Raw genomic sequence first — 25492 nt, forward strand, 5'->3', positions numbered from 1 at the left:
ACGTGGGCCGCGGGCGGCGCGACTCGCGGCTCTGGGCGCTGGTGGCCGCCGGTTCCCGCTCTCGCCGCCCCTGCCTTTCGCCCGCACCGCCACCAGGTGCACTACTGTCAGGTACGCCCTCGCCAGGTACGCCCTCAGGGGCCCCCTCAGCCTCATGTTCCCGGGGTCCCTAGGCCACTCCGGCCCCTTCCCTCTTGATAGGTGCCAAGGCGGATTCGCTCGTGCCCGGCTGCGTGACCACCGCCCCCTGCCGCGCGTCCCTACTCTCAGGCAATCCTCCCCGCGTTCCTAGCGCTGTCCCCAGCTCGCAGCCCCGTCAAGCTCAGGGCCTCCAAGGCTGGGTGTGTTGAAGGAGTCTGGGCGGAACTCACTCTTCCCCTCTTCCCTAGGTGGCCCTGCAGGCGCCAGGCTGGGGCCGCCTCTGAGCGCCCCGCGGGGGCCATGGATGGCGAGACAGGAGAGGAACAGGGGGTCCCATTGCCCCGGGCAGGTGCGCCCTCCGGACCCGACCCAGCGGGCTCTCTGGACTTCGCGGGGCGGCCAGAGCCCAAGAAGCACGCAGTGACCGATGACTACCAGTTGTCCAAGAAGGTGCTGGGCCTGGGTGTGAACGGCAAGGTGCGGGAGTGCTTCCACAGGCTAACGGGGCAGAAGTGTGCTCTGAAGGTCAGTGACCCCCTCACTGCCGCCTGGGTGACCTGGAGGGTCCAACGGCAGAGGCCTGTGGGTGCAGAGTGTGCCCAGGGCCCTTGCTATGTTTCTTTCTTGTGTTCTGCATCACGCTTCATCCTCACACTCCCCTGTAGCAGCAGGCTCCTGGTCCTCGGTGCTTCACGGCTGGGAAACTGAGGTTTAGCTAAGCTCCTGAAACCCCAGGGAGCAATGGGTGGAGTCTGTGTAGCTGGAGCTTGCTGTACCAGGAAGCGGGGAAGGAGTGGCTCCTGGCTCTGGGATCCTAGCCTGGCCTTTGTGTTCCCGCCCAAGGGGAACCCTCTTTCCATGGAAAGCTATTCTGATTGGAATGGGTCCGAGTTTCCCTGTCTGAGGCCCAGTCACCACCAAAGCCTGGGGTGGGGCTGCTTTCTCCTGTGGCCCTTGCGTGCCTGGGCTGGAGTGGTGGGCGCCTTCCGGAAGTGGCTGGTGGGCAGGAGGCTGCTGATGGGTGCCAGCTGAGTCATGGGCCCATGCTGAGAGGGGCAAAGCCCTGCTCCATGCCTGAGGGCGGGCCAGCCAGCTGACCACCGGCTCCCTGGAGGCGGGGCTAGGACCTGGCTGACACAGATGGAATCTGCGGGGTCTTAGGGGTGTCTGATCTAGCAGCCGTCTAGCTCTGGCTTAAGTCACTTAATTCTGGGCCCAGGACCCTACCCCATATCCAGAATCCCTTGAACTTTGGAACTTCAGTCATATGCAGTTTGTGCCAGTAGCCACCTGGATCGGTAGAGTGTGGCAAGGAGAGCAAAGGATCTTCCAGATGTTGTAGTTATGAGCCTGAGCTCGGAGTCCAGCTCTAATTTCTGGCCTGCATTTGCCAGCTCCGTGACCTTGGATTAGGTGCTCGAGTCTTAAAACCAGGCTTCTGCCTCTGTTTAGGGGAAGGCCAGGGGCTGGGGCGAGCTTGGAATGAGATGATGTGTATAGAGTCATTGGTATAGAGCCCGATGCGGGCCTGGAGGGGCTACAGGACTTATTTAGGGCACAAGGTCCTCAAGGGTCTGAGCAGAAACCTGGGCTCAGCTCCTTGTGTCTTTCCCAGGGGCACTAGGGCTGATGGAGGGGTCGTATCCCTAGGGTGGCCCTGGAGGGGATCAGGAGAATGGGTCTGGAGGAGGCTTGGGGCTGGGCTGCTGAGGCTGGGTCGCAGACACAGCTTTTTGCCCACGAAGCCAGCGGTGGAGTGGGGCTGGGGCCCCTTGGGAGCCCCGGGCAAGTGGTTCTTGGAGTCCTTTAGGGAAAAGGTGGCTCTTCTGAGGGGGGATGGGTCTCAGGGGGTGAAAAGGGAGCGTTGTACCCTCTCCCTCAGCACCTTCTTAGTCCCGTCACCTGAGTTAGTGTCAGGGCACAGTCTGGGTGGAGAGGGGCTGCCTGAGGCCGGAGAACCTCTTCTTAATACCAAGGCTCGGCCCGTGAGCCAGGGCTGGGCTCTGAGCGCCGCCCCCCGCCGCCCCCCACCATGCTGCTCCGGGTGCTGCGGGCGAGGCAGGCTCGGCGAGGGAGGCCGCAGTCCGAGGGCCCAGGCAGCACTGGCTTCAGCAGGCTGGGCCTAGGCTCTTCCCCGGAGACGCTGTGTCTGACAGGTGACTCAGGGGGACCTCTGACCGCGGCGATTTCCAGAGCATCTCTCCTCGGATGTCGAGCCTCAATACTGTCTCTGTCCTGGACTGGGACCTGGGGCCAGCTGAGAACACATTCCCCTGCTGTGCCCCTTTAGGCTTTACGGGCGAGCCTGGCTAGGCCTACCGACTTCGGACCTTCAGGACTTGGCCCTATGTCGGCACTCATGTGGGACATGGATGAGATTTGGACCCCACCTTCCTGTTCTTGCCTCCTCACACCCCTGTTTCAGGGACCAAGCTTGGAACTTCCTACCCAGCTTGGTCGAGTCTTGTTCCATCTTCCCAGGCGGGATTATTAGCACAGCCTCAGGCACCTCGCGCCTGTACTTCGAGGGGTGGTTCTAGCCTTGAGGAGGGACGTGATGTTTTTCTGCTTACATTTTCCTTCTGTCCCCTGCCCAGGAGGGCCAGGGCCTGGGGACCTCAGCACATGGGCAGACCTGGCCCAGGGAGCTCAGCCAGGCCACAAATGGGTCTCAGTCCTTCCTCCGCCTCTGCCTAGCGCGCTACCCAGCTGCCCACGTCAGCCGAGGTGGGGCCCCTGGGCTCTGTGTCTCTCTGCCTCCCCAAACCCGTGTCCCCGTCTCCCAGGCTGGCCTGTCTTCGTCTTGTAGCCTGCACATGTTCAGGCCCTCTCGGCCATTCTCGGTGGTCCAGGCCGAGTGCCCTGGCCTCTCTCCCTGCCCATCCTCTTGGCCTTGTTGCCCAAGATGGCAGATAGTGCCTAGCATGAAGCCTGGAACCCAGCAGGCACTCATGACACAGGAAGAGCTGTGGGTGCTGTCCCTGCAGCTGCTGGTCTTCTGTGGGGACCCGACAGGAACAGGCCCCTCCTTCCCAGGAGCTGGGCCTCTTCCCCTTTCCCTCAGCCCCTGACCGGTCGCTGACGTGGCCCATCTTGGCCTTGTGCACACTCAGGGGCTCCCTCCCCAGTTCAGCTTCCGCAACTAGTGCTATCTTGCCACGCTGCACACCGAGCTGGAGGATGGCCTCCTGCTGACTTCTTGCTCGTGCTCCCCCAAGGCCTGACTGGTTACTCAGCGTCACTCCTCACTGGGCACTGCCCTGACGGCCTGTCTCCCATCAGTCGCCACACCGCATTCAAGACCCAGCCCCTCAATCCTAATCACAGACATGAAAATTGGGACATGGATTTAGTAGTCAGAAACCATGTGACCTGATGGGGATTTGACTGCCACAGAGGCCAGAATCCCCGCCCCTCCTGACTTCCTGCCCTGCCCACCTGTGGTCCTCAGCCTCCCCGCAGGCAAAAGTAACCATGGCACTAAGGTAAATAAAAGCAATAAAGGGCTCTGCGGACGGGCTTGTTGCACGGGAGGAGAGGTAGAATCTTCTTTTTGGCCCTGCTCTTTGCTCTCTGGGGCTGGGAGCGCCCCCCCGGCCCCCCGCTGGCAGGTGTTGGAGGCCCTCAGGGCTCCCTGTGCCCTCCTCTGCTGGTCTTCGTCAAAGAATGTGGCGTGCGGGGTCCACCTGCCCAGGAGATTCCTGCGCAGCCTCCTGGGCGAGGCTGGCCTGTTGGAGCTGGTGCTGTGGAGCTGGATTTGGGGCTGGGTGGGGCTGCCAGGCAGGCCAGGGACTTTCTCATTTGGCAGCTGCCACCCCCTCACCTACCTCTCCAGACCGGTCAGATCAGCCTGTGCAGGGCCACTTGTTTCTGAGTCAACATATCAGGAAGCAGGCGGAGGGGCCGCTGGCAGCCCGGCACAGGAGTCCCCTGTAGTGTTTTCACTGCCCTGAGCTGCTCCCCAGGGGACCCCCTCCTGGCAGGGAAGGTCTGAGGTGCTCAGGCGTTCCGCGCTAGCGGAGCCTGCTAAACTGCCAGGGCTGGCAACGGGCCTTTTAAATGAGGATCCCAGGGAGGGCACCCTAAGAAATATGAACAGTGGCGTTTTCAGCAGGTGTGCATCCTTGGCAGATGCTTCATGCCCTGCCCAGCTGGCCTCGCTTTCAGTTTCGAAGCTGCTCGCCCACCTCCTGGCAGGACCCTGTCTGCCGGGACTCCTAACCAGGAGCTGATGCCAGCCCTCCATGCCTTAGGCCTGGATGCAGTGGATTCCAGGAGTCTCATAAGCAGCTAACAGTTCTCCAGAGCATCCTGTCTGGCAGGCCCTGCTCCCCATGCCCGACACACGTGTTATCTCACCTAACTCCTGTCACGCGGTCCCACTTTCTGGATGGAGGCACTGGGGTGGCGGCTGTCTGTCCCTGCGTTCCTGCCATGAGACGGCACAGGCCAGCAGACGCTCTCAGAGGGCAGAGCACCCATTTGGGGTGGCCTAGGTCCGTTTGGCGGCACATTATTGGCCTTTATGAGGACCCACTGGCAGGCAGCCCGCTCCTGGGGAAGCCAGCCCTGGAGGGTGGGAAGGGGTGGCGTGGCAGGAGCTCTGGGTCCTGGGCTCCCTGCCCTCCTGCCCCTTTGGACCCGAGTGGATCAGGGCCTGTGTAATTGTGACTAAACCTCTGCCATGTGGGAACCAGGGGGCATCGCTATGAGCAGGGGCAGGAGGCAGCTGTCTGCAGGGACCAGGGACCTCAGGGGGGCGTTTCCAGTGCCGGGCAGGCCGAGACGCTGAGAATACTGACTGGGGGTTTCTGGCAGGTTTGGTGTGAAGGTTTCCTTTATCTTCAGACACGGGCTTTGTCCTTTCTGCTTTTCCTTTGTGGTGCCGCCTGCCTTCTCTGCCTCCTTGCCCCTCTCCTTTCTTCTTTCTCAGCTCTGTTTCTCTGGCTGCGGCTCAGTGTCCTGCGTAGGCCTTGCCACTCTCTGTCTGTCTCACAGTTTCAGGCTTGGCCGGACCTTTCTCTGCAGCCTATGGGCTGAGGGCAGGCAGAGGACAGACGGGGGTTGGTCTGATCCCGGGGATTCACCCTAGTCATGGGGGGGGGGGCAGGACAGGAAGGAGGAGCCCCTGGCCGTGCCCATGCCACTCAACAATGTCCCTTCCTGCTGCTGGCCTTGACCAGGTGCTGGTGGCCTTGGCAGCTGGAGCAGCAGCGTCAGGAGCCTTTGAGCCAAGATTGTAACCGGAGGCATCCCCGTGGAGTGTGGGAAGGCGGCCTTGGCGGCGGCCTCTGCTGCAGGTCCCCTTCTTATGGTTCAGTGAGGCTTTGGCCTGGGGCCTGAGCCAGAGCCCCGGAGCCCGCGGAAGGACCTGTGGAGGGGCTGGGAGGGCTTGCGATGTGAGGGTCCCCCTGCCGGTCCCTCAGAGGGCACAGCTGTCTGCGCTCTGTCCGCACACTCCCTGGCAGGAGCGCCCCAGCTCCAGCGTGCTCCCTGCACCTGACCCCTCACCTCAGGGACGCTCAGAGGCTATTTTTAGAGGCACGAAGGGCCAGGGCACTTCTAAGGGTGCAGCCTGCATGCGGGACTATAGCCTTCCCTGTCGATGTTGCCCCAGCAAAAACAAGTCCTTTCTCCAGAGGTGGCAGAGGCACTGGTGTGGCTCTGCGTGGTCTCTAGCAGGCAGCAGCGTGTGGCTGGGGGACTGGGGACAAGGGCGTTCATCTCTCCCTCGGGTTCTTCCCACAGGCAACAACAAGTGCAGCAGAATTAAGAATGGGGTGTTGTCACCCCTATGCCATGGAGGCAGAGACTGAGGTTTTTAGAGGCAAAGTAACTCACTCAGGGTGTCACAGAGCAGGGACATGCCCAGGCTGGGCTGCCATGGCCCTGAGCTGTCCCTCCCTATGTGGGGGGCTCCGCTGGGGATCAGGAGCAGGGCCTCTCCCACGTCACAGTCTGACCACCAGTAAGACGGGGGCTGGGTGCTTTGCTTGGCAGGGCCCCCTTTGGTGGGCAGTGAGGTGGGCAGTCCCAGGAAGCGGGCCGGTGCTGTGTCCCCCCTTGTCCCCTGCTGGAGCTGCTCTTGTAAGCAGGTGGGCAGCAGAGACTGGCTGGAGGGCCCCCCAGGATGCCTCTTCTGAGCCAGCTAACAAAAGGGGTTCCCAAGGGAACAGCCAGCCACAGTGACGCTACCCGCAGGGTCTGTGCTCTGCTAGGGACAGGGGCTCTGGCGTTATGACGCTGGTTGAAGACCCCTGTCCAGTGGACTCCACGGCCCAGTGAAATCCTGCGTCAGGCCGGGCCTGTCCCAGGGTGCGCCTCTGCCCTAGGAGGGCCTGACAGAGCGGGGCGGTCGCGGCAGCCCATTCCCGCGGCAGGAGTGTCCTCCGTGCTGCGAGGCCACCGCCCTGGTCTCCTGCAGGGCCGGGCCCTCTCCCCTGCTTCTCTTCCCTCACGTCTGCGGTACCATGTGATCAGAGAGGTGAGGCAGGTTTCCCAGGCACGTGCTGCGTGGGAGCCGGGAGTCCTGTGGCCGACGGGAGGAGGAGAGAGAGGGGCCAGGCCGAGGGAGGCCGGAAGCCAGGGGCCAGGCGTCCGACTGGAGGAGCCTGAGCGGGCGAGGGCTGCCCGTGCTCAGCTAGGCCTGTGTGGGGAGCTGCAGGGACAGGGATGAAGCCAACGCAAGAGGGAGGGCTGGCAAGCAGGCCTGACGTTGGCTTCGGGCAGAGCAGGCCTGGGCGGTGGAGTCAGGAGGCTCCCTGAGGTCATTGCACCGCCTCTGGGCGTTGTCCGGGCCCTCCCCCCAGGGTCCCACTTCTTGCTCCTTTGTCACCTTTGTGACATCTCCTCCAGATGGAAGAGATCGGCTGTCATTCTTCTGAGAGCAAGAGGGTGTTGGGTGCCCTCTCTCCAGAGTGGGGCAGAGGCATGGGCTGCAGGGTGCCTCAGCCGGGTGTGGCGGCACTTCTGTCACCCCCTGCGCAGGGAAGGTGGCCGCTGCCCTCAGCAGCCCTGCACCGGCTCTGCAGGCATCGCTGTGGCCCAACCAGCCCGTCGAGATACAGATTCTGTGGCCAAGGTTGTGTCTCCTCATGAGGAGCGACCGTTGAAGGCCCATTATTTCTGAGATTTGAATGAAACACTTGTGCTTGCTAAAAATCCCCAGTATTATGATGAAACGTCCTATTTTTATACTGTCATAGAAGAAATAGAACCACAGCAATGTTTCACTGATTGTGAAGCCGATTTTGACAGAAAAATCCTTTCTTCTAAGAAGTTAAAGGAGGGTAACAACCCTGGACCCTCTGAGTATGCGTGCAGTGGTCACAAGGCGCTGGTGTGGCCCCTCCACAGCCCCCTCTGGAAAGGCTGTGGGCGGAAGGCCAGGATCGGGTACCGGGGTGGCAGAGGGAGTTCGGATCCTGCCGCTTGCTGGGTGGGTGATCCCCGGGAGAGGGGCCTCCTTCCCCACCCAGAGGGCAGATGCCTGCGAGATGCCGGAACTGCCTGTGTGAGGAAGAGCATGGCCATTTCACAGGTTGGGGCTGGGGCTCAGGGAGTTTCGCTGCACACTCTGCGTAAGGGGACATTGTTCAAAAGGACGCATGGAGGAGCTAGGGCTACAAAGGCGACTGCCCCCTGAGGGCGTGGGGATGTGCCCCCCCTCGGGTCTGCCAGAGCTGACAGCTGGGCGAGCCCCCGGCTTGGGGCCCCGGCTCTCAGTCTCACTCGCCCCGCCAGGGCCCCTCCCCTGAGGTCGGCCTGCTACCCTCTTGCCACCCTGGGGGTCCGCCCCGCCTCACAGAGCCTTTCACAGCAAAACAGGATCAGTAGACTCTTGATTCTCTTTTTAATTATATTTTATTGATTATGCTATTAGAGTTGTTGTGATTTTTCCCCCTTTGCCCCCCTCCACCCAGCGCCCCCCCCGACTCCCTCAGGCAGCCCTCCCACCCTTGTTCATGTCCATAGGTCATGTGTGTAAGTTCTTTGGCTACTCCCTTTCCTATACTGTACATTCCATGGCTGTTCTGTAACTACCTATTTGTACTTCTTAATCCCCTCACCTCTCACCCATTCTCCCCCTCCCACCTGCCATCTCTTTATCTTTAACCTTTGGCATTTCAGCTATGATGTGTCTTGGAGTGGACCTCTTTGTGTTCATCATAATTGGGATTGTCTGAGCTTCCTGGACTTGCATGTCTATTTTCTTTACTAAGTTAGGGAAGTTTTCTTTCATAACTTTTTTTCAAATAGCTTTCCGATTTCTTGCTCTTTCTCTTCCTCTCTGGCATCCCTAGGTTGTGAATGTTGGAATGCTTAAAGTTGTTCCACAGGATGCTTACACCATCCTCATTTATTTGGAGTCTCTTTTCTTCTTGTTTTGATTGGTTGGCTTTTGCTTACTTATGTTCCAATCATTGAGAATGATTGACTTGATTCTCTATTGTTGCTTCCTTGTAAATTGCTCTTTATTTCAATTTAATGTATCCTTCACTTCTGACTGGATCTTTTTTATGCTGCTGGGGTCCTCACTAAGTTCCTTGAGCTCCTTAGAACCAGTGTTTTGAACTCTGCATCTGATAGATTGCTTACCTCCATTTCGTTTAGCTCTTTGTCTGGAGTTTGGATCTCTTCTTTTGTTTGGACCATGTTTCTTTGTCTCCTCATTTTGGCAGTCTCCCTGTGTTTGTTTCTGTGTATTAGTTAGAGTTGTTGTGACTCCATGTCCTGGTAGTGTGGCCTAATGTAATAGGTGTCCTGTAGGGTCCAGTGGCACAGACTGTCCTATCTCCCAAGCTCGGGACTCGAGATGAAGCCTTCATGTGGACTGAGTACACCCTCCTCTTGTAGCTGAGCCTTGGTTGCTGCTGGCAGATCATTGAGAGGGATTTACCCAGGCCAGTCAGCTGCAAGGACTGCCTGGGACCACTGACCACCACACTCCGCCTTTCGTGGAGGGCCAGCTGTGCGGAGGCAGGGTGGCGGTGCTCTGACACGGTAGCTGCCCACTGGGTGCGTTGATCCTGGGATTTCCCGGGTGGTGCAGGGCAATGTCATCCCCCACCTGTGTTTTTCCTGGGCCGCCCTGCCTGAGCTATAAAGCAATCTGAGATGGCTGCCGCTTGTGCTGGGCTTGGAGATTTCCAGGTGTAGCCAAGCTGTGAATCTAGGCTGCTAGTTCTGGGACTGCGGCTCACTGAGGCCAGCTGCTGCTTGTTTGAGAGGATTTAGGAAGTTGTGAAGCGTGAACCAAGACCAACCATTCCTGTGAAAAAGCAGCTTGGATGGGCCCATAAGTGGGGTGGGGTGGAGTCTCTGGGAATCTCCAAGGTGGGTCAAACAGTGTTAGCCAGGCTGATGGAATCTTAGATAAGGTACCAGTCTGCCGGATCTGTGGGGGAGGGCCCCAAAAAGGGACAATGGTCTCTACTCACCTTGATGCCAGACACCTCAGCCTCCCCCTGCATGCCACTGGTGTCCTTCAAGCCGCCACCCCAACGCCAGAGCCCAGAGGGAGTGAGTCTGAGTAGGTGAGTCCGTGTGTGGGTTCTTTAAGAGAGCTGCTTGGGGCTTTAGCAGTTTCTTCCACCTACTCAGTCTCCACTGTTTTTTTCAGCCAGAAATTGTGGGGACTTATCTTCCTGGCACTGGAACCCTGGGCTGGGGGACCTGGTGTGGGGCTGGGACTGCTTGCTCCAGAGAGATCCCTCCCAAATTTTTATCTACCACACGTGGGTGAGCGACCAACCCGTTCCGTGTCTGTGCTCCTCCTACCAGTCTGGACGGATGTGGTTTCTTTAATTCTGTAGTTGTCAGATTTCCATTCAACTTGATTTCTGTTGGTTTTGAGTGATGGTGGTTCTATGTTTCAGTTGTAATTTTGTTGTGGTTGTGCGAAGAGGCGAGCCCTGTGTGCCTATGCCTCCGCCTTCGACTCTTGATTCTTGACCCACTTTTGCAAAGCACAGTCCAGTCCTGCCCCTCTCAGGGTCTGAGGCCATTTCCTGGGACCTGCTGGATCTGAGTGGGTCCTGGAGGCTGCTCCTGGACTTCTCCGGGTTCTGGGGAACCAGGGGGCGTGAAGGGCACGGACCTCGTCAGGGGAGACCCGAGGGAGCCTGGAGCCCAGCAAACCTCGGGCCCTTTTCCACTCAGCATGCACTTGGCGTGTGCTAATAATATGAGCCTTCTGCGTGCTCACATTCCGTCCTCTGGTCACCCGGGAGCATGAGTACTGTCTCTGTCCCCATTTTGTAGATTGGGCCAAGTGAGGCTTAGAGGCCGAATGGCCTGACGGAAGCCACAGGTAAGTGGAGGATGGCACTGACCTCTGTATCTGACATCCAAGTCTGTCTGACCCGGAGCCCGTGGCCACAGCTGGTCCTTCCAATGCATGGCCCCTGGCCTGGGACCCTGGGACCCTCCTCTGCCCCCACCGCCTGCCCCAGTAGCTCTCTTGTTCCCACTGTCCCGCCCCCAACCCCCGCCGCCTGGGAGCACAGCTCAACTCCTTCATTCTGGAAGCCTTCTTCCCCTCCCTCACCCTCACCCACCCCTCCCCAGACCTGGCACTCCTGCCTTTGTTTCCAGGTTTTCTGCAGCTGGTGGGCAGCAGATACACTGAGGCCACCGAAAGTTAGCAAGTTGAAGGAGTCTTATGTTCCTGAGGCTTGACAATTTCAAAATGCATGTTGGCCCTGCAATTGGCAGAGTTTCCCGGGAAGACAGCAGTTTGAAGCCTCAGGCCCGCCCTCCCGTCCCAGGACTGTGGTGGGAGGAGGTCAGGGAGGCTCCTGGCCTGCCAGTTGCCCCCTGCCTCCCCCACCAGGTACTCAGGCCTTGGCTAGGTTCCCCATCTTCCCTGCTCTGCTAGGTTCTGGCTCTGTACAAAAAGAAGCCCGACTAAGTCCCTAGGCTCTGTGTCCCCGTCAAGCATCCTAGTTGTCAGTAACTAACTCATCCATAGACCGCAAATCCTTGAGGACAGAGCTCCTGCGGCAGCAGGTGCCCAGCTCTGGGCCTGCCGCCCGTTCCCCGCCTCTCCTGCCACCACAGGCCAGTAGGTGTTTGCAGGAATCCGGAAGGGGTCTGTGAGACGGGCAGGCCTCCCGGTCCTGAGGGTTGAGTCCTGGTTCCCAAAGGACTCCTGGACTTGGAGGTGGCCTGTGTGGGCCGTGCGACCCAGGGAAGCCAAAGCCTCCCTGTGCCGCCGTCTCCTCAGCTGAAAATGATGGTTCATGGTTCATGGTGTGGCTGTAGAAGGGGGGAGCAAAGGGCGTGACACGCTGGTCCCCGGCAGGGGCTCTGGAAGCCGCTGTCATTCCCCAGAGGCGGAGCCGGGGCGTGGGGCCAAGCTGGCGTGGGGAAGGAGCACAGCGCTGTCCACGTGGTTCCCTCCGCCAGAGGCCAGCAGGTCAGGCTCCGGCCTTGACCCCACTGCCCAGCCCCGTGACTCCGGGCACGCAGCCCACTGCCTCAGAGTCACGGCCTCCCCGTAGGTGAACGGATGAGGCTGCACCGCCCAGGACATGGTGAGCCCTGAACGAGGTGGTGTCTGCGACCACGCGCTGTGGCCGACAGCACTGGCGGAGCACCAGGGAGAGGCAGCCACACTGACCGGAGGGGTGAGCATCCAGCTGGGCTGGGCATTTGGGGTCAGTGGTACCCAGTGAGCGAGCCGCTGAGGAGGAGAGGACATGGTCACAGCCTCTGGCGTGAGGCCAGTTAATCCCGAGCTGCGAACTCGGTTCCGTTTGCCCCTGTGAGGGGCTGGGAAAGCTGGGAAGATGAGCGCGTGAGAGAATGGTGGCACACACCGGGGCTCTAATGTGGAACTGGGGCTGGAAAGTTCAATTTGATGGTGGCAGGCAGTTCTCCAAATAGCCCTGGTGTCCTGGGTGCGGGGTGGGGGTGGGGGGCGTGACGGGCCTTGTAAGGAAGACGCTGAGACTTTAAGATGGGCGGTCCCGCTTCTGAACACTGAACTCCAGGGCAGGCTGCACTGCCCCATCATGGAGCCAAAGCTCTGCTCTGAGTGAGCAAAGCAGCCAGCAAGGGTCGCACTGGCCGGCGAGGGGCCCGCGGGGCAGTGTGCTCCTTGCCCGCACCGGCACTGAGAGCTCAAGGCAGGGGTGCACTTAGGAGCTGGCTGTAAAATGAACCCCCTAGTCCAGCGGTGTCTCAAAAAAATCAGAGCTACACCCCCACGGGAAGATAATCCCCAATGCCCGCAGCCCTGGGAGCCGGCAGGGCCCGCTGATGGGGCTGAGTTGAAAACGCTGGTCAGGGAGGGAATGTGGTAGGTTCAACGTGCTTTTCTTATCCCTCGCCTCCCTCTGGAGAGAACAGAGGTTCCCCGCATTGAAAAAAAAATATGAGTTGAAAAAGCCCCATTTTTCTCGAATACTCTGTTGAGTTCTGATGACGTCTGAGTGACTGGCCTTGACCCCCTCACGGCAGTGTCTGCCCTTGGGGAGGCGCGGGGAAGACCCCCAGGGCGGGAGGGGAGGGGGTCCGGGGACAGCCCAGCCCCTCCTGCCTTTCTCTCTGCCTTCTCTGGCCCAGAGCAAAGCTTGTCTCCCAAGAAGCGCCGGGCCTGGCGATGTTCTCCCCACACTCCCGCGGGTGTGCCCGGCTGCTGGGCCTCGGTGCCCCATGTGGGCCCCCGTCCCGGTGAGGGTCCAGAGTAGACATGTCCTTTTGACTCTGCATCTTGTGAGAAACTATCGTTGAAGACGTTCCCAGGGGTCATCCTTTCCCCGCATGAAACAGCTAACGATCAGCGCCCCGAAGAGTGGGCCTCGAGGAGGGTCGGCGAATCGGGGCGCGCGCTTCTCCCCCTGCCGCAGAGCCTGCCTGGCTTCCTTCTTTGCCAGGATGGCAGGGAAGGTCGGAATGAAAACGGGTGCTTGATTACAGTTATGAACTGATGTGGGTTCCTGGTACATTTTATCTTTCTTTTCATTCTAAAGAGAATCTGAGGTTTTTGGTTGTATTTGGCTTCTGTCGTGCCGTGGGATTAGAAACCCCTGAAGCCCCGCTGCCCGTGAGCCCCGCAGGGGAACTAGGAGGACTCGCGGTGGCCCATGGGGCAGTTAGAGGAGCTGGGTCTCTGGCCTCCAGAAGGTTCCCTTTGTGGTAGGCTGCGGGTTGTCCTGAAACCCAGTGTTTGTAGTTCTTAATTTGCCAGTGCCTCACTGATGGGAGAGATTGTAGCCCGGCTCTCTTCCCCCGGAAGGAGTGGGTGTTCCGGCAGAGGCCACAGAGTGGCTGTGCCTGGGCTGCTGGTCGAATGGCTGGGAGTGTGGGCGTTGGGGGCGGGGGGCAGCTGCTTGTCCAGGCTGGTAGCCTTGGGGCTTCCTGTGAGACAGGTGGAGATACTGTGGGCACTTTTACCTGAGAAGAGCCCAGCCCTGAGTGAGCTGTGGTCTCTGGGTACAGAAGTGGGCTTGTGGGCCTGGTTGGTGGTCCTTTCTGGGCGGGGAGGCAGCTGGAGAAGGCTGCTGAGGGCTGGTCTCAAGGCTGTGTCTTTCCAGAGCCGCTGCAGACAGCCCGGTGCTGGTCCTCTAGGAAGGCAGGCGGATGCTTTCGTAGCCCTGGGCAACGCAGTGGAGATGGGGCCTCAGTGTGAGGGGAGGTCTGGGCAGAGGTCTGCGCTTGGTCACCGGCTTGGGCAAGGCTGTCACGGGTTGAGTTGCAAGACCCTCAGTCTTTCTTGGGTGCATCTCTGTGCACAGTTCTCTGTTAGGCATGCTAGAGAAGTAGCAAATATTGGATGAATAAATGGACGGATGGAAGGGCCCCCCTCTCTGTGGTTCAAAGTCACCATTGCAGAGGCTGGAGACACACATGGGTACCCGTGGTCCACATACGCGCACACATGCCCCGTGTTCCCTACCCCGTACACGCCCGTGCACCCCCCTTACACCTGCATGCACGCGTGTCCCCGAGTACCCCCCTTACACCTGCATGCACGCCCCGCCCCCCACGCCCCCTACTTGCTCACACACCCGTGCACCTGTGCGCACATTTATTTCAGAACTAGTTTCCCGAGTCTTGCCAGCTGCAGTTTTGGCCAGTGCCTCTTCAACTCTGGCCACTCCCTCCTGGCATTTCCCCTCAGGGAGGGGCTGTCTGGATCCTTCTAGCCCTGCCACCCTCCAGCCCGGTGACCCCAGGGCAATGACTTCATCCTCCTGAGCCTCTCTCCTCAGTCTGTAAATTGGGGCCAATGGTTCCCACCCTGCTTGCCTCATAGGGTGGCACCCAGTATTCATTCCCATGAAATAGGAGGAGAGTGTCTAGTAAACTGCACTTGTTTTCCAGATAGTCAAATACTGCTGTTGTTTGCCCAGCTCGGGGACTCAAGGACTCCCCCACCCACAATAACCGCCGTCCTTGGGTGGGGGGGGGGCCCTGCGGGAGGTCCTGAGGAGGCCTGGCCAGTTCTGAGACCCCTGTTCCACCTGGCGATGCTGAGGGATGTGGGCCCCGCTGCCCTCAACCTTTGCTGGGGTCCATGGTCCGGTGGGGCTGCTGGGAGTCTCAGCCATTTGGCTACAGGCTCTGGGGACAGGTAAGAGAGTTTGGCAAAGGACAGTCCACTCGATCAGAGTGTAAGGCTAGAGCAGGGCCCTTCGTTCAAGGAAACGTCCTCTCACCGTTCCTACTCGGCTCGCTTTACTGGGGCCCATTCCTCGCGCAGCTGGGAGCCCCTCCCTCAGGAGGAAGCTGGGGCCCCGCCCTCTTATGTGTGTCGGGGCTCCCGGTGGGTGCTCGCAGGAGCCGGGGAGCTGCCCAGGAGCTGCCGCAGACCCTCCAGCTCGGTGGACCCCTGGGGAAGCCCAGGGGAGGTAGGATGGGAGTGAAAGGAGGGCGCGGTCTGTTGGGTTGGCAGAAAGCCACCTGTCTTTTCTTCCAAGCTGTGACTGGGGACCAAGATGTCGGTTGGCCCCCTTTGGGTTCAAGCACCTGGACACGGGGTCTGTGGAGACCCAGAGGCTACTCCATGGGGGCAGGGATGTGGGACTGGGCTACAGAGGACACTTTGCAGCGGTCCCCTTTGTTGTCACCCTCCCTCCAACCTAGCCCAAGCCCTGTGCCTTCACACTGGGGAACCAGAGGCCCGGAGGAGCAAAGGACTGACCCAAGGTCATGCCGCGAACAGGAGCAGAACCTCGGCCTCTGTCCCCCAGCCCTGTGCTCAGCCCCGTGCCTGGGGAGCTGGGGCTCTGGCTGGGAGACCGTCCGTGAAGGATAGCGTGGACTCGTGTTCGTGGATGGCAGAAGCCAACTTGCAGCGTTGCCCTTGTGGGCTGGGGCAGCCAGGACGGGCCCTGAGAAGGGGAGGTAATGTCTGGCTCACCAGAGAGGGTGGGGGAGGTACAGTGGGGAGCAGGCTTGGCCCGCTTGTCATGTCTCTCCTTGGTTGAACCTTCCTGTGTCCTCCTCAGTTTAACCTTACCCTGTCCTCATGACGCATTATGAAGGTGTATGGTCCTCAATGCGCCCTTTATAGATTTGGTCATTGAATCTATAAATATTATCTGAGCCAGTGTTCTGTGTCCAGCCCTGTACCCCAGTACTGGGACCCAGAAGTAACCAGGCTGACTGGCCCTGCCCTTCGGGGCCACAGTGTGAGGAGGGAGCCAGCATGGTGGCCTCCTGGCTGGGGAAACAGCCGCGTGATCTGGGACCGGTGACGACTTCTCTCTGTGCCTCAATTTCTCAGCTAAAGAATAGGGATGATGAAGGTCCTTCCTCCTAATATTTATAAAGGGCTCAGAGCAGAGCCAGGCAGTTGAAAGTGCAGCCTGTGTGTGTGTGTGATTAGGGTTATCAAAAGGGACAAGCTAATTGTAGGTTGTGAGCCAGTGCTACCCAAGAGGGCAGCGGAGGGAGAGGGGGCTTTCCAGAGAGTTGGAAGCGTTTTCTGTGTCCTTGGGGTGTGGGTTCCAGGGTGTGTGCATCTGTCAAACTCATTCAGACGGACGCTGGAAATTTGTGCATTTTCCTGTATGTAAAATAGACCTCAATAAGCAAGGCACGTATGTAAAGGAAGAAGAGTAGAGGGTGGGGAGAAACCGAGGGACCCTTAAGGCCCTCTTTAGACAGGGCAGGCAGGAAGGGCTTCTGGGAGGAGGTGACATTGTGGGGGGTCCCTGGAAGAGAAGGAAGCTCTAGCTATGGGGAAGAAAGATGAGGAAACTGCAGCTCTTGGAGATTTGGGACCACACTCAAAGTCTGCCATAGGGATCATGTGTGACAGCCCCGGAGACTCCTTGGTGGCTGGGCCTGCAGAGAGGCCAGTGGTGGCATTTACTGTGTTTTCTAGGGGCAGCCCCTCCTGGCTCCTGTGCCCGTTCTCAGGGCCTTGGCACTCAGAGAAGGACTATTTTAATTTGTGTGGGAAATGAGTCCCTAAATATGGACTGAGTGGGGATGGGAGGCGGTGAGAAGCTCCAGCTCAGGGCAGCCCCACCTTCCTCCACCTCCGTCCACCGCCACCGTCCTCTACCTCAGTGCCGCGCCGCACCGGGCGCAGGCCCACTGTGGAGCCCAGCTCCGTCCCACCGTAGCCCATCCTCCCACCGCCTTGCTCAGGAGCCTGGTGTTTCCTGCCAGGCCCCAGCCAGGGACCCCCAGCTTCACCTGACCTGCCTCCGCCCTCATGCTGCTTCTAGCCTGGAGGGAGGTTCAGGCTGGACTGATGGACTTGGGAGGGGGCAGCCCGTTTGGGACCAGCAAGTTCATCCTTCTGGCCAGAACCAGAAGTGTTTGGGGCCAGAGGAAGCAGGAATAAGGTGGGAAAGGAAGGCAAGCCCTGCACACCTTGGAGGGGGGGGAGGGGGTGGGGAGTGAAGGGCACAGCGGGAGAGGAGCAAGGCGGCTGATCCGAATCCTCAGCCCTGCTCCGCTAGCAAACAAGTGTGGCTGGGCCTCTGGTGAGCAGCCTTGCCAGGGGACGGCGGGTCACTCCTCTCCCCACTCTGGGCCACCTGCCCCTGCAGGCTGACTCCTTCTCCTCACCCCGCGCCTCTGAGCGGGACCGCAGCAGGGCCTTGCTTATTTCCGGTGATTGGCCCTACGCTTGGCGGCCAGAGCCCAGGGCTGAGGCCGCCTGAGCAAGAATCTGGTGCTGCCCTCCCACTTCCTGCCTTGCCATCATGCATCCCATGGGGATGGCCCTGTTATTATTCCATTTTACAGAGGTGTGGGCTGTGGCTTGGGACTGTGAATGTTGGCCTGAGGTTGCATTGAGTCACTGGAGAAATGTAGCCCCAAACCCAAACTCCACCCCACCGGGGTGTGACCTCCCCAAACGGGGTCCTCTCTGCCCCCAGAGTCCATTTCTGGGTCCTCAGTCCTTGCGCCATCCCACTGTAAAAATGAGACTTGAGGGATGTGTGACCCCTGGCCTGGGGTCCCACGGCTGTTGTGTGATTTGACTTGAAAATCCATTCACTTTCCTCTTCACTTGCTGCCCAGGAAGGGAGGCAGGGGCTTCTCTGGCCTCTGAAGCCTTCCCAGCTGTCAGCCCCTCCTGGGGCCTTCCTGAGCCACCGGCCAGGCCGCTTGAGGCTGGCCTTCAGTCAACGCAGGGGCTCATTGGACCACAGGTCAGGGAAGCCTGGATTCCAGTGCTCATTTTGTCCTTCATAAGCTGGGTGGCCTTGGGCAGGTCCCAGGTGTCTCTGAGGCTTCGAGTCCTCCTCTGCAAAGTGAGGGCAAGGGCACTAGCTCAGAAGTGCTGGGAGCCTGACCTCCTGCGCCCCACCGCCCGCAGCTCCTGTACGACAGTCCCAAGGCCCGGCAGGAGGTGGAGCACCACTGGCAGGCCTCGGGCGGCCCGCACATCGTGCGCATCCTTGACGTCTATGAGAACATGCACCACGGCAAGCGCTGCCTGCTCATCGTCATGGAGTGGTACGCCACCCCCGCGCCTCGTCAGTGCCCCCATGGTCCCCGGGCTCCTGCCGTTCCTCCAGGGCTCTGTCTCTGGAGAGCAGCCCAGGAGGCCCCAGCCCCTGAGGAGCAGCGGAGGGGCAACTGCATGCCCTGCCCTGGGCCCGGGGCCATGCCCAGGGCGGCAGGAACCTGGCTGGGAGATGGCCCCCCTGGGGCGATCTCCACTCTGGGAGGGGGACTGGACGTGCCGCCAGAGAAGGCTGCCGAGCCTGAAAGTGGTGGAGGAGGTGCGGGGAAGGCGGATGTACTCAGTCCCCTCAGCCTTCTCCTTCCTCCCGGGTGTGCGCACTCATGGTCCCATCAGATGCTAGGTGACCAGGGCCCAGAACCGGCAGCCCAGGCCGTGGCCTCTGCCACCCATGGCTCCTCCCACTAACACTGTGGCTGAGCCCTAGCCTCCCTCAGATCTGGGGGCCCCGTCTGGGCCTCCAGAATCTCTCCGTCTGCCTTTGGGGTCCACTTTATCTGACAGGTTAGTAGCTCTTGAATCAGATTTGGGACTGAGATCCAGGCTCTGCCCTGCACTAGCTGTGTGACCTCAGGCAGCCGTTAGCCTCTCTGAGTCTCTCCAGCACCCATGTAAAATGTGGAGGAAGACCTTACTGTGGCCCTCGTCCTCCCCTTGACTCCATTCCAAGTGCTCCCTGTGGATTGCTGACTCGGCCTTCATAGCTCTGTGAGGCTGGTGCTGTCATCCCCATGCTACAAAAGTGGAGGGAGCTGAGGCGCAGAGAGGTGAAGGGACCAGCCCAGGGCCACACGGCAGTGCGCACAAAGCATTTGCCCAGGCCACAGCACATAGTAGGCCCTCAGAAAACAGTGGTCAGGGTGATAATTGACATCCTTCACCTGGGGGAAACTGAGGCTTGTGTGGGGGTGGGGCTGCCCGAGCCTCAGCCTGGTGGGGAAAGTGCCACTGGAAATACCAGGGCTCTCTGGGTGGCGGGGGTCTGGCCTCACCACCCTGCCTAGTTCTAAGAGATCAGTTCCACCAAGCGGATAGGCCACCATGCTCCAGGCTGTTCGGGCACAGAGAAGCTGTCAGGGACTGCTCCCCAGGGGAAGAGCTGATGCCGAGCCCCCCTCTCCCTGCTTACAGTCCCGTTTTCTCACAGCATGGAAGGTGGTGAGCTATTCAGCAGGATTCAGGAGCGTGGCGACCAGGCTTTCACTGAGAGAGGTACGTGCGCAGCTGGACCAGCGGGGATCTGGACTGAGGTAGCCGCCACTGAGTTGCTGTGTGTTGTGGGCAAGGCCCTGCTCCTCTCTGTCCCTCAGCCTCCCCAGCTGAACAAGAGAGGGTGAGACAGAGTGTCCCTCCACCAAGGGGTTCCGTGGGTCTGGGGCGCCTTGTTGGAGATGGGCTCTCCGTGGCCTTGGGAAGAGGCCCCAAAGCTCCTGGTAGCAACCAGCAGCTGAGCTGGGGAGAGGCAGCCCAGGCCCGAGGGAAGAGGTCTAGGTGGGCGGGGGCACCCCCAGAGGAACTTAGGGTGAGTGGGGCAGGCATAGGGGATGGGGGTCCTGGGTTGCAAGGGTGCTGCCGCCATCTTGTGCTGTCCCGGGGGAAACAGGGTGGGAGTCCCCAGGCTGCCTGGCCGCCAACTGCCCCTCCCGGGCTGCACTCCCCCTCCTCTGTGTCTGCAGAAGCCGCAGAGATCATGCGTGATATTGGTACCGCCATCCAGTTCCTGCACAGCCAGAACATCGCCCACCGAGACGTCAAGGTGAGGCTCCAGGGCCCGGGCTGGGGGACCGGGGAGGGAAGTGTGATCCACAACCCCCAGCGGCTCCCCGCACCCACTAGATGGGCCCCTGTCACGTCAGGGCCTTGGCTTCCTGGCCCGGACTGGTCTTCTCCGCCTGTTCTCCCCTCATTCCAGCGGACTCATTCTGCTCTGGCCAGATGGGTCTCCGCGATTCCTTCAAATAGCGTCATGCCAGTAGCCGTAAGCCCAGCTGCGTGCCTACGGCAAGCCAGGAGGCCCCGGCAAGCATTCGTTTAACCCTCCGCTAAGCCTGTGAAGCTAGGCGCCGTCGTCCATTTGACAGATGAGAACACCAGACTCAGAGATTAAGTGTCGTGCCCAAGGCCATGAAGTTGCCACACTGGGGCTCCTTCATTCATTTGTTCACTCAGCGAGGAATTTTGTGAGCAGTAATGGACTGGGCCTCAGGCAGGCGCAGCCTGACATTGCTGGGGCTTCTGGGAAGCACCAGCCGTAGCTTCTAGCTTCGATAGGTTAGGCCTGCTCACTCTTCCTGTGGGTGGGCTTCACAGAGGTGCTGGAGCTCGGCTCTCTCAGTTTCCTGCGGGGAGGACAGGACGGGGTCTTAGAGGTCCTCAGGAGCAGCCCAGTGAAATGCAAACTGAGGCAGCCCTGCCTATCGCGCATGTACCAGCCACTACTGGAGTGGAATCTGCAACTCCTGGGCCCTCTGCCCAGTCCAGGAGCGTGGCCTCCTAAGGATTGTTTCCTCCCGGGACTGGCGGGGAGGGGAGCTCTGGGGCCAACTGCCACATCAGGGCCTTCCTCTGGCTGGGTCCTGCCAACCTCACTGTTCTCCTTGGGTTCTGGATACACGTGCAGCTGCGACACACTCACCTGTGGAACCCTGGCCTTGTTTGGGCCCTGGCTTCTTTTTTCCCCAAGGGGAGGAAAACCTTCAGCGGAGGAGGTTCCCTTGTGTAGACAAAACCTGCTTCCCTGTTTTTATCCCGATCCAAGGTTGCTCCGCACTGGAACTTTGGCCAACACCCTGCCCCTCTGCTCTTCTCCGGGGGCCTGGCTCCTACCCATTCATTAAAAACCTGCCTCAGGGCCTCCTCCTCCATGAAGACCTCCCCAGTGCCCTCATCCCTCCGTCCCCTCTGTGCTCTGCTGCTGGGAAAAACTGTCCCTGGGCAGCTCCTGGGGCCTAAACAGCAGGACCTCCTTCTGAGCATCCTCAGGCGGGGCTGCCCCACAGGCTCACTGCGGTCTGGGCACGGGACCTGTGCTTGGCAGCTCTGTCTTGCGAGCAACGTGCCTTGCCCCAGAACCACCACTTAGCACCACATGGCAGCGTCACCAGCACAGGCTCAGAAGTTCCTGTCCTTGGGCTTCCTGTGGCACTTGGTTCTTTACAACTTTAAACACTTGCCTCAGTTTCCACTCTGTGAAAGGGGGTATTACCTTCCAGCCATCTGGGTCTTTTCTATATTTGTCCCATGTTGTTGGTGACAACGGCCCAAGTCTTTTTCAGGAGGCGGACTGGTTCCTCCTGCATCAATTAGAGTGAGAGAGGGAGGAAGTCTGCTGAAGGTCACCTTGGGACACTGCCCCCGCCTGGTGCCTCACTCCAGACCGATGTTTCCTCTCCCTGGCCCAGCCTGAAAACCTGCTCTACACGTCCAAGGAGAAAGATGCAGTGCTCAAGCTCACCGACTTTGGATTTGCCAAGGAGACCACCCAGAATGCCCTGCAGACACCCTGCTACACCCCCTATTATGTGGGTGAGTACTGGGAACATGCTTTGTACCTCCCCACCCAACACTATGGAGCTGTGGGGCAGCCTGTGGGTTGCAGAAGTCAAAGGGTTAAAGCCCAGTGAGGAGGGAGAGGGATTCTGTCTGCACTGAGGCAGGGATGGGGGTGGGGGGCGTCCGGAGGCTGCAAAAATATTCTCCCAAACTTTAGCTTCTGCTTTTGAAAATAGATCCAGGAAAATTCTGGCTGTGGCCTGTGAGCTGAATGACATCACAGCAGCTCTAAATATATACGTGATAAAAGGCTGCCACCAGCTCTGGACGGAGCCCAGCTGCGGTTGTTTTTCTCCTTCTCCGGTTCTTATCTTCTGGGGATTCATATTCGGAAAGTGGGCAGGCCCTTCCTCCTGCCTGAGAGGGACACAGGGCACCTGCCGCCTGTCTTGTGGGAAAGGGTCCCTTGGGCCCAGGCATGGATGGGACCTGGGGTGTGCGCACACTCTTGCTTCTGGAAGAAGTTCCTCGCTCCCCTAAATGGGCAGATCTGGAAAAGTCCCTGCTGAAAGTGCCCCACCAAGAGTGGGGTACTGACTCCCTTCACCGAGGGCTCTCCCCGAGGCGAGCCCTCCAGGGGAGCTGCTGAAGGGGCAGGAAGCCCAGGGACCACGGAAACGGCACTCTGTTTCTCAGGACGTAGTTTGAGTATTTTAACTTAACCTGCTGGTCTACCTATCTCATTGCCCTCATGGGAAGACCAAGGCCCCGTGGGATGGTAGCCGGGATGACAGTGGAGCCCAGAGCCCTGCCCCCAGTCCTTCCTTGCCCTGTTTGTTCAGGGGGCAAGGGACACAGGACAGCTGGTGGCTGAGGCGCTTTCACCTATGACAGGACCTCGCCAAGCTCCCGACTGACCTTCTCCCCCAGCCCCCACCCCCGCTCACCAAGGCAGAGCCCGGTCCAGAGGAGCTGGGAGACTGTCCTCACAGCCCAGCCTCAGTGCGGGTTAATTTTTTTCTGGGAGCTGCTTTTCCTCCCCCAATTTCACACACATGCTGCCTTCCCAGAAGGTGCCAGACACCAGCCTGCTCTGCCCTCCCCTCCGGGAGTCTGGGTGCCTGCTCCCCACCTTGCCCAGGCTTCAGGCTCCTGCCTGGGCTCCGAGACCCTTGGTGCTGAGAAACCCCTGTGCCCTCTGTTCTGGTAGCTCCTGAGGTCCTGGGTCCACAGAAGTATGACAAGTCATGTGACATGTGGTCCCTGGGCGTCATCATGTACATCCTGTGAGTACTACCTCCTCTACCTCCTGCACCCGGCCCCCACCTCAGTGCCACCTACCCTTGCTGAGCACCGAGCGGGGCACTCCTCACGCAGGCTGCTCTCCCCATTTAAGGGCAGGGGGCTGGAAAGAGCCTGGGGGCAGGGGCAGAGGGCAGCGGGCAGAGGCGGTGCCTGGTCGCCTATCTCCCCAGGCGGGACCTTGGGGGAGGGAAAGGGTCCACTGAGGCACAGCTCCCACTCCTATGCCGAATGACCTCCACCCTCCCCCAGCCTGTGCGGCTTCCCGCCATTCTACTCCAACACGGGCCAGGCCATCTCCCCGGGGATGAAGAGGAGGATCCGCCTTGGCCAGTATGGCTTCCCCAACCCTGAGTGGTCGGACGTCTCCGAGGACGGTGAGTGACCACTCTGCCCCGGACCCCATTAGCCTTCATTCTGGGAGATGCCACTTTGGTGTCAAGCTGACCTGTGTGTAGGCGCTGGCGCCCCCTACATCCCAGCTGTGTGGCCCTAGGCGAGTCGCTGGAGATTTTTGAACTTCAGTTTCTCCATCTGTCAAATAGGCTCAAAATTGGCCTCCTCAACACTTCCTCTCACTGCTGTGCCTCGTTTGTATTTTCCCCGTGGGGACAGCAAACAAACCTGCCCTGTCAGTTACTCATTGCTGCTTGACAAATGACCCCAGACACTGACAGGCTCATGAGGAGAAACAGTCATTCGCTCGCTGTTATTGTGGGTTAGGAGCTTGGGGGCGCGCAGAGCCTGCGGCGTGTGGGGCCAGCTCCCAGGAACTCCACCACCTCACCACGCCCCTCCCCCCCAGCCAAGCAGCTGATCCGCCTGCTGCTGAAGACGGACCCCACAGAGAGGCTGACCATCGCACAGTTCATGAACCATCCCTGGATCAACGTGAGCGCCTCCTGGGCCTGTGGCGGGCAGGGCAGCAAGCAGGGCTGCTGGGCAGCGGGGTGAGGGCTCAGGAGGCCTTGGCGTGGGCCGCAGATGTGTGGTCATGCCCCACCTGCAACCTCGCCTTGCCTTGCTTAGGCTCAGTCAGGCTCCTTCGCCTCTCTGAGCCTTGGATTCCCCTTTGGAGACCGGAGGGAGGGGTGCGGGGTGGCCAGTGAAGTCCCAGGGGCATGCAGGCTCTAACCCGTGGGTTGGGGCTCCTCGCAGCAATCCATGGTGGTGCCACAGACCCCACTGCACACGGCGCGAGTGCTGCAGGAGGACAGAGATCACTGGGACGATGTTAAGGTGGGTGGACTCAGCCTCAGTTTCCCTGCAGGTTCCAGGGGTTTGGAACACGGGACTCCAGGGTGGTGGTGAGGCAGAGTCTGTGGTTTCGGCCCCTGTCCCGTGCATGGCACCCAGGGCACCTGTGACCACACCAGGGGGCCCACCGTGGGTGTGGAGCTTCGAGCTGCCCTGCCCCTCCCCTGGGGGGTGCTCCCGGCTCACTCCCTCAGTGAAGGGGGTCTGGGCCAGGGGCTCAGTGACAGGCGTTTGGCCCTGAGCTTTGGCTAGAACCTGTCTTATAATCTACCATACTCGGGAGGGTGTCCAGCCTGGTTTTAGACTCAGCAGAGGCCAGGCTTGAGCCTATGGGGCAGCAGCCCAGAGCCCCCAGATTCCCAGGCCACAATCTTCAGGCTCCAGCGCCCCGTGTGCCCGGTCATATAGTGTGCCCTGCAGGCCTTGTGGTTCTGAGTAGGTGACACCGCTCCAGGTCCCTGTCCTAGTTGCCCTGGTATGGTCCCACGGAGTCCATTAAGGCACCTGCTGTGCCTTAGCGGATCAGCGCGGTGCCTACCACAAAGGACTGTGGGAGGGTTGCGTGGTGCAGACGGGCAGGCCAGTGCCGGGCACACAATGGGTAACTTGGGCCGCAAAGGTGGCCATTGCCATCACTGACACTATGAAGAGGCTGTCCAGGCAGGAGGGGGATGGCTCTCGAGGTCCCCACCTCCTGACATCTGCCCCCAGGAGGAGATGACCAGCGCCCTGGCCACCATGCGGGTGGACTATGACCAGGTGAAGATCAAGGACCTGAAGGCCTCCAACAACCGGCTCCTCAACAAGCGGAGGAGGAAGCAGGCAGGCGGCTCTGTGGCCGCGCAGGGCTGCAACAACCAGTAGCTGGCGGCCGGAGAGGCCGGTGCAGGCGCAGGGACGGGCTGCGGGGACCGAGGCCCTGCCCCAGAGCTCCCAGGGCCATTTTTTTTTTTAAAACAAAAGGATTATTTTGTTGTGTTTTAATTTGTTACAACTTCAGGATGGGGGACTGTGACCCCAAGCCTCCTTCAGAGCCCGAGTTCAGGCTCTGGCCTTCGAGAGAGGCAGTGCCTGGGGGCTGCCTGCTGAGCCTGCAGTGCCTTTGTCCAGAGTGGCCTGAGAGCTGTGGCTCTGTCCTGCCCGGGGTGTGGCCATACACTTGGAGGCCACTAGTGGTTATGGCTGGGCTTCCCTCCTTCTGTGAAGATACCCCCTGTGGTGTGGGCTGATGGGCCTGGCCTTGGGAAAGGCAGCGGGCCATTGGTTGCCATGGTGACCAGGGACAAGGTTGCTGTCTGTGAATGCCGAGTGAGAGAGCAAGGGAGGGAGAAGGGGCATTTGAGGGTTTGTCTGCCTTTG

The 25492-nt window shown here is 60.0% G+C and overlaps 1 protein-coding gene across 4 annotated transcripts; it reads left to right on the forward strand.

The window, feature by feature from the left end:
* MAPKAPK3 (MAPK activated protein kinase 3) lies at positions 1-25084 on the forward strand. 4 transcript variants are annotated; one of them, XM_054594471.1, is made up of 11 exons: positions 1-126; positions 390-666; positions 17933-18072; positions 19230-19294; positions 19759-19838; positions 21484-21607; positions 22785-22860; positions 23129-23253; positions 23682-23767; positions 24035-24115; positions 24845-25084. In XM_054594471.1, the coding sequence occupies exons 2-11, from the start codon at positions 442-444 to the stop codon at positions 24995-24997; spliced, it is 1155 nt and encodes a 384-aa protein (XP_054450446.1). In that variant the 5' UTR covers positions 1-126; positions 390-441; the 3' UTR covers positions 24998-25084. The 4 variants fall into 4 exon arrangements, with proteins under 4 accessions (XP_054450446.1, XP_054450445.1, XP_054450447.1 ...); XM_054594470.1 differs by having other exon boundaries at positions 1-111; XM_054594472.1 differs by having other exon boundaries at positions 1-111; positions 390-618.
* The last annotated feature ends 408 nt before the right edge of the window (positions 25085-25492 follow it).

This window comes from Pteronotus mesoamericanus, unplaced genomic scaffold (genome assembly GCF_021234165.1).
Source record: "Pteronotus mesoamericanus isolate MK-2021 breed Mesoamerican mustached bat unplaced genomic scaffold, CSHL_Meso_final scaffold_533, whole genome shotgun sequence".
Classification (NCBI taxonomy): Eukaryota; Metazoa; Chordata; class Mammalia; order Chiroptera; family Mormoopidae; genus Pteronotus; species Pteronotus mesoamericanus.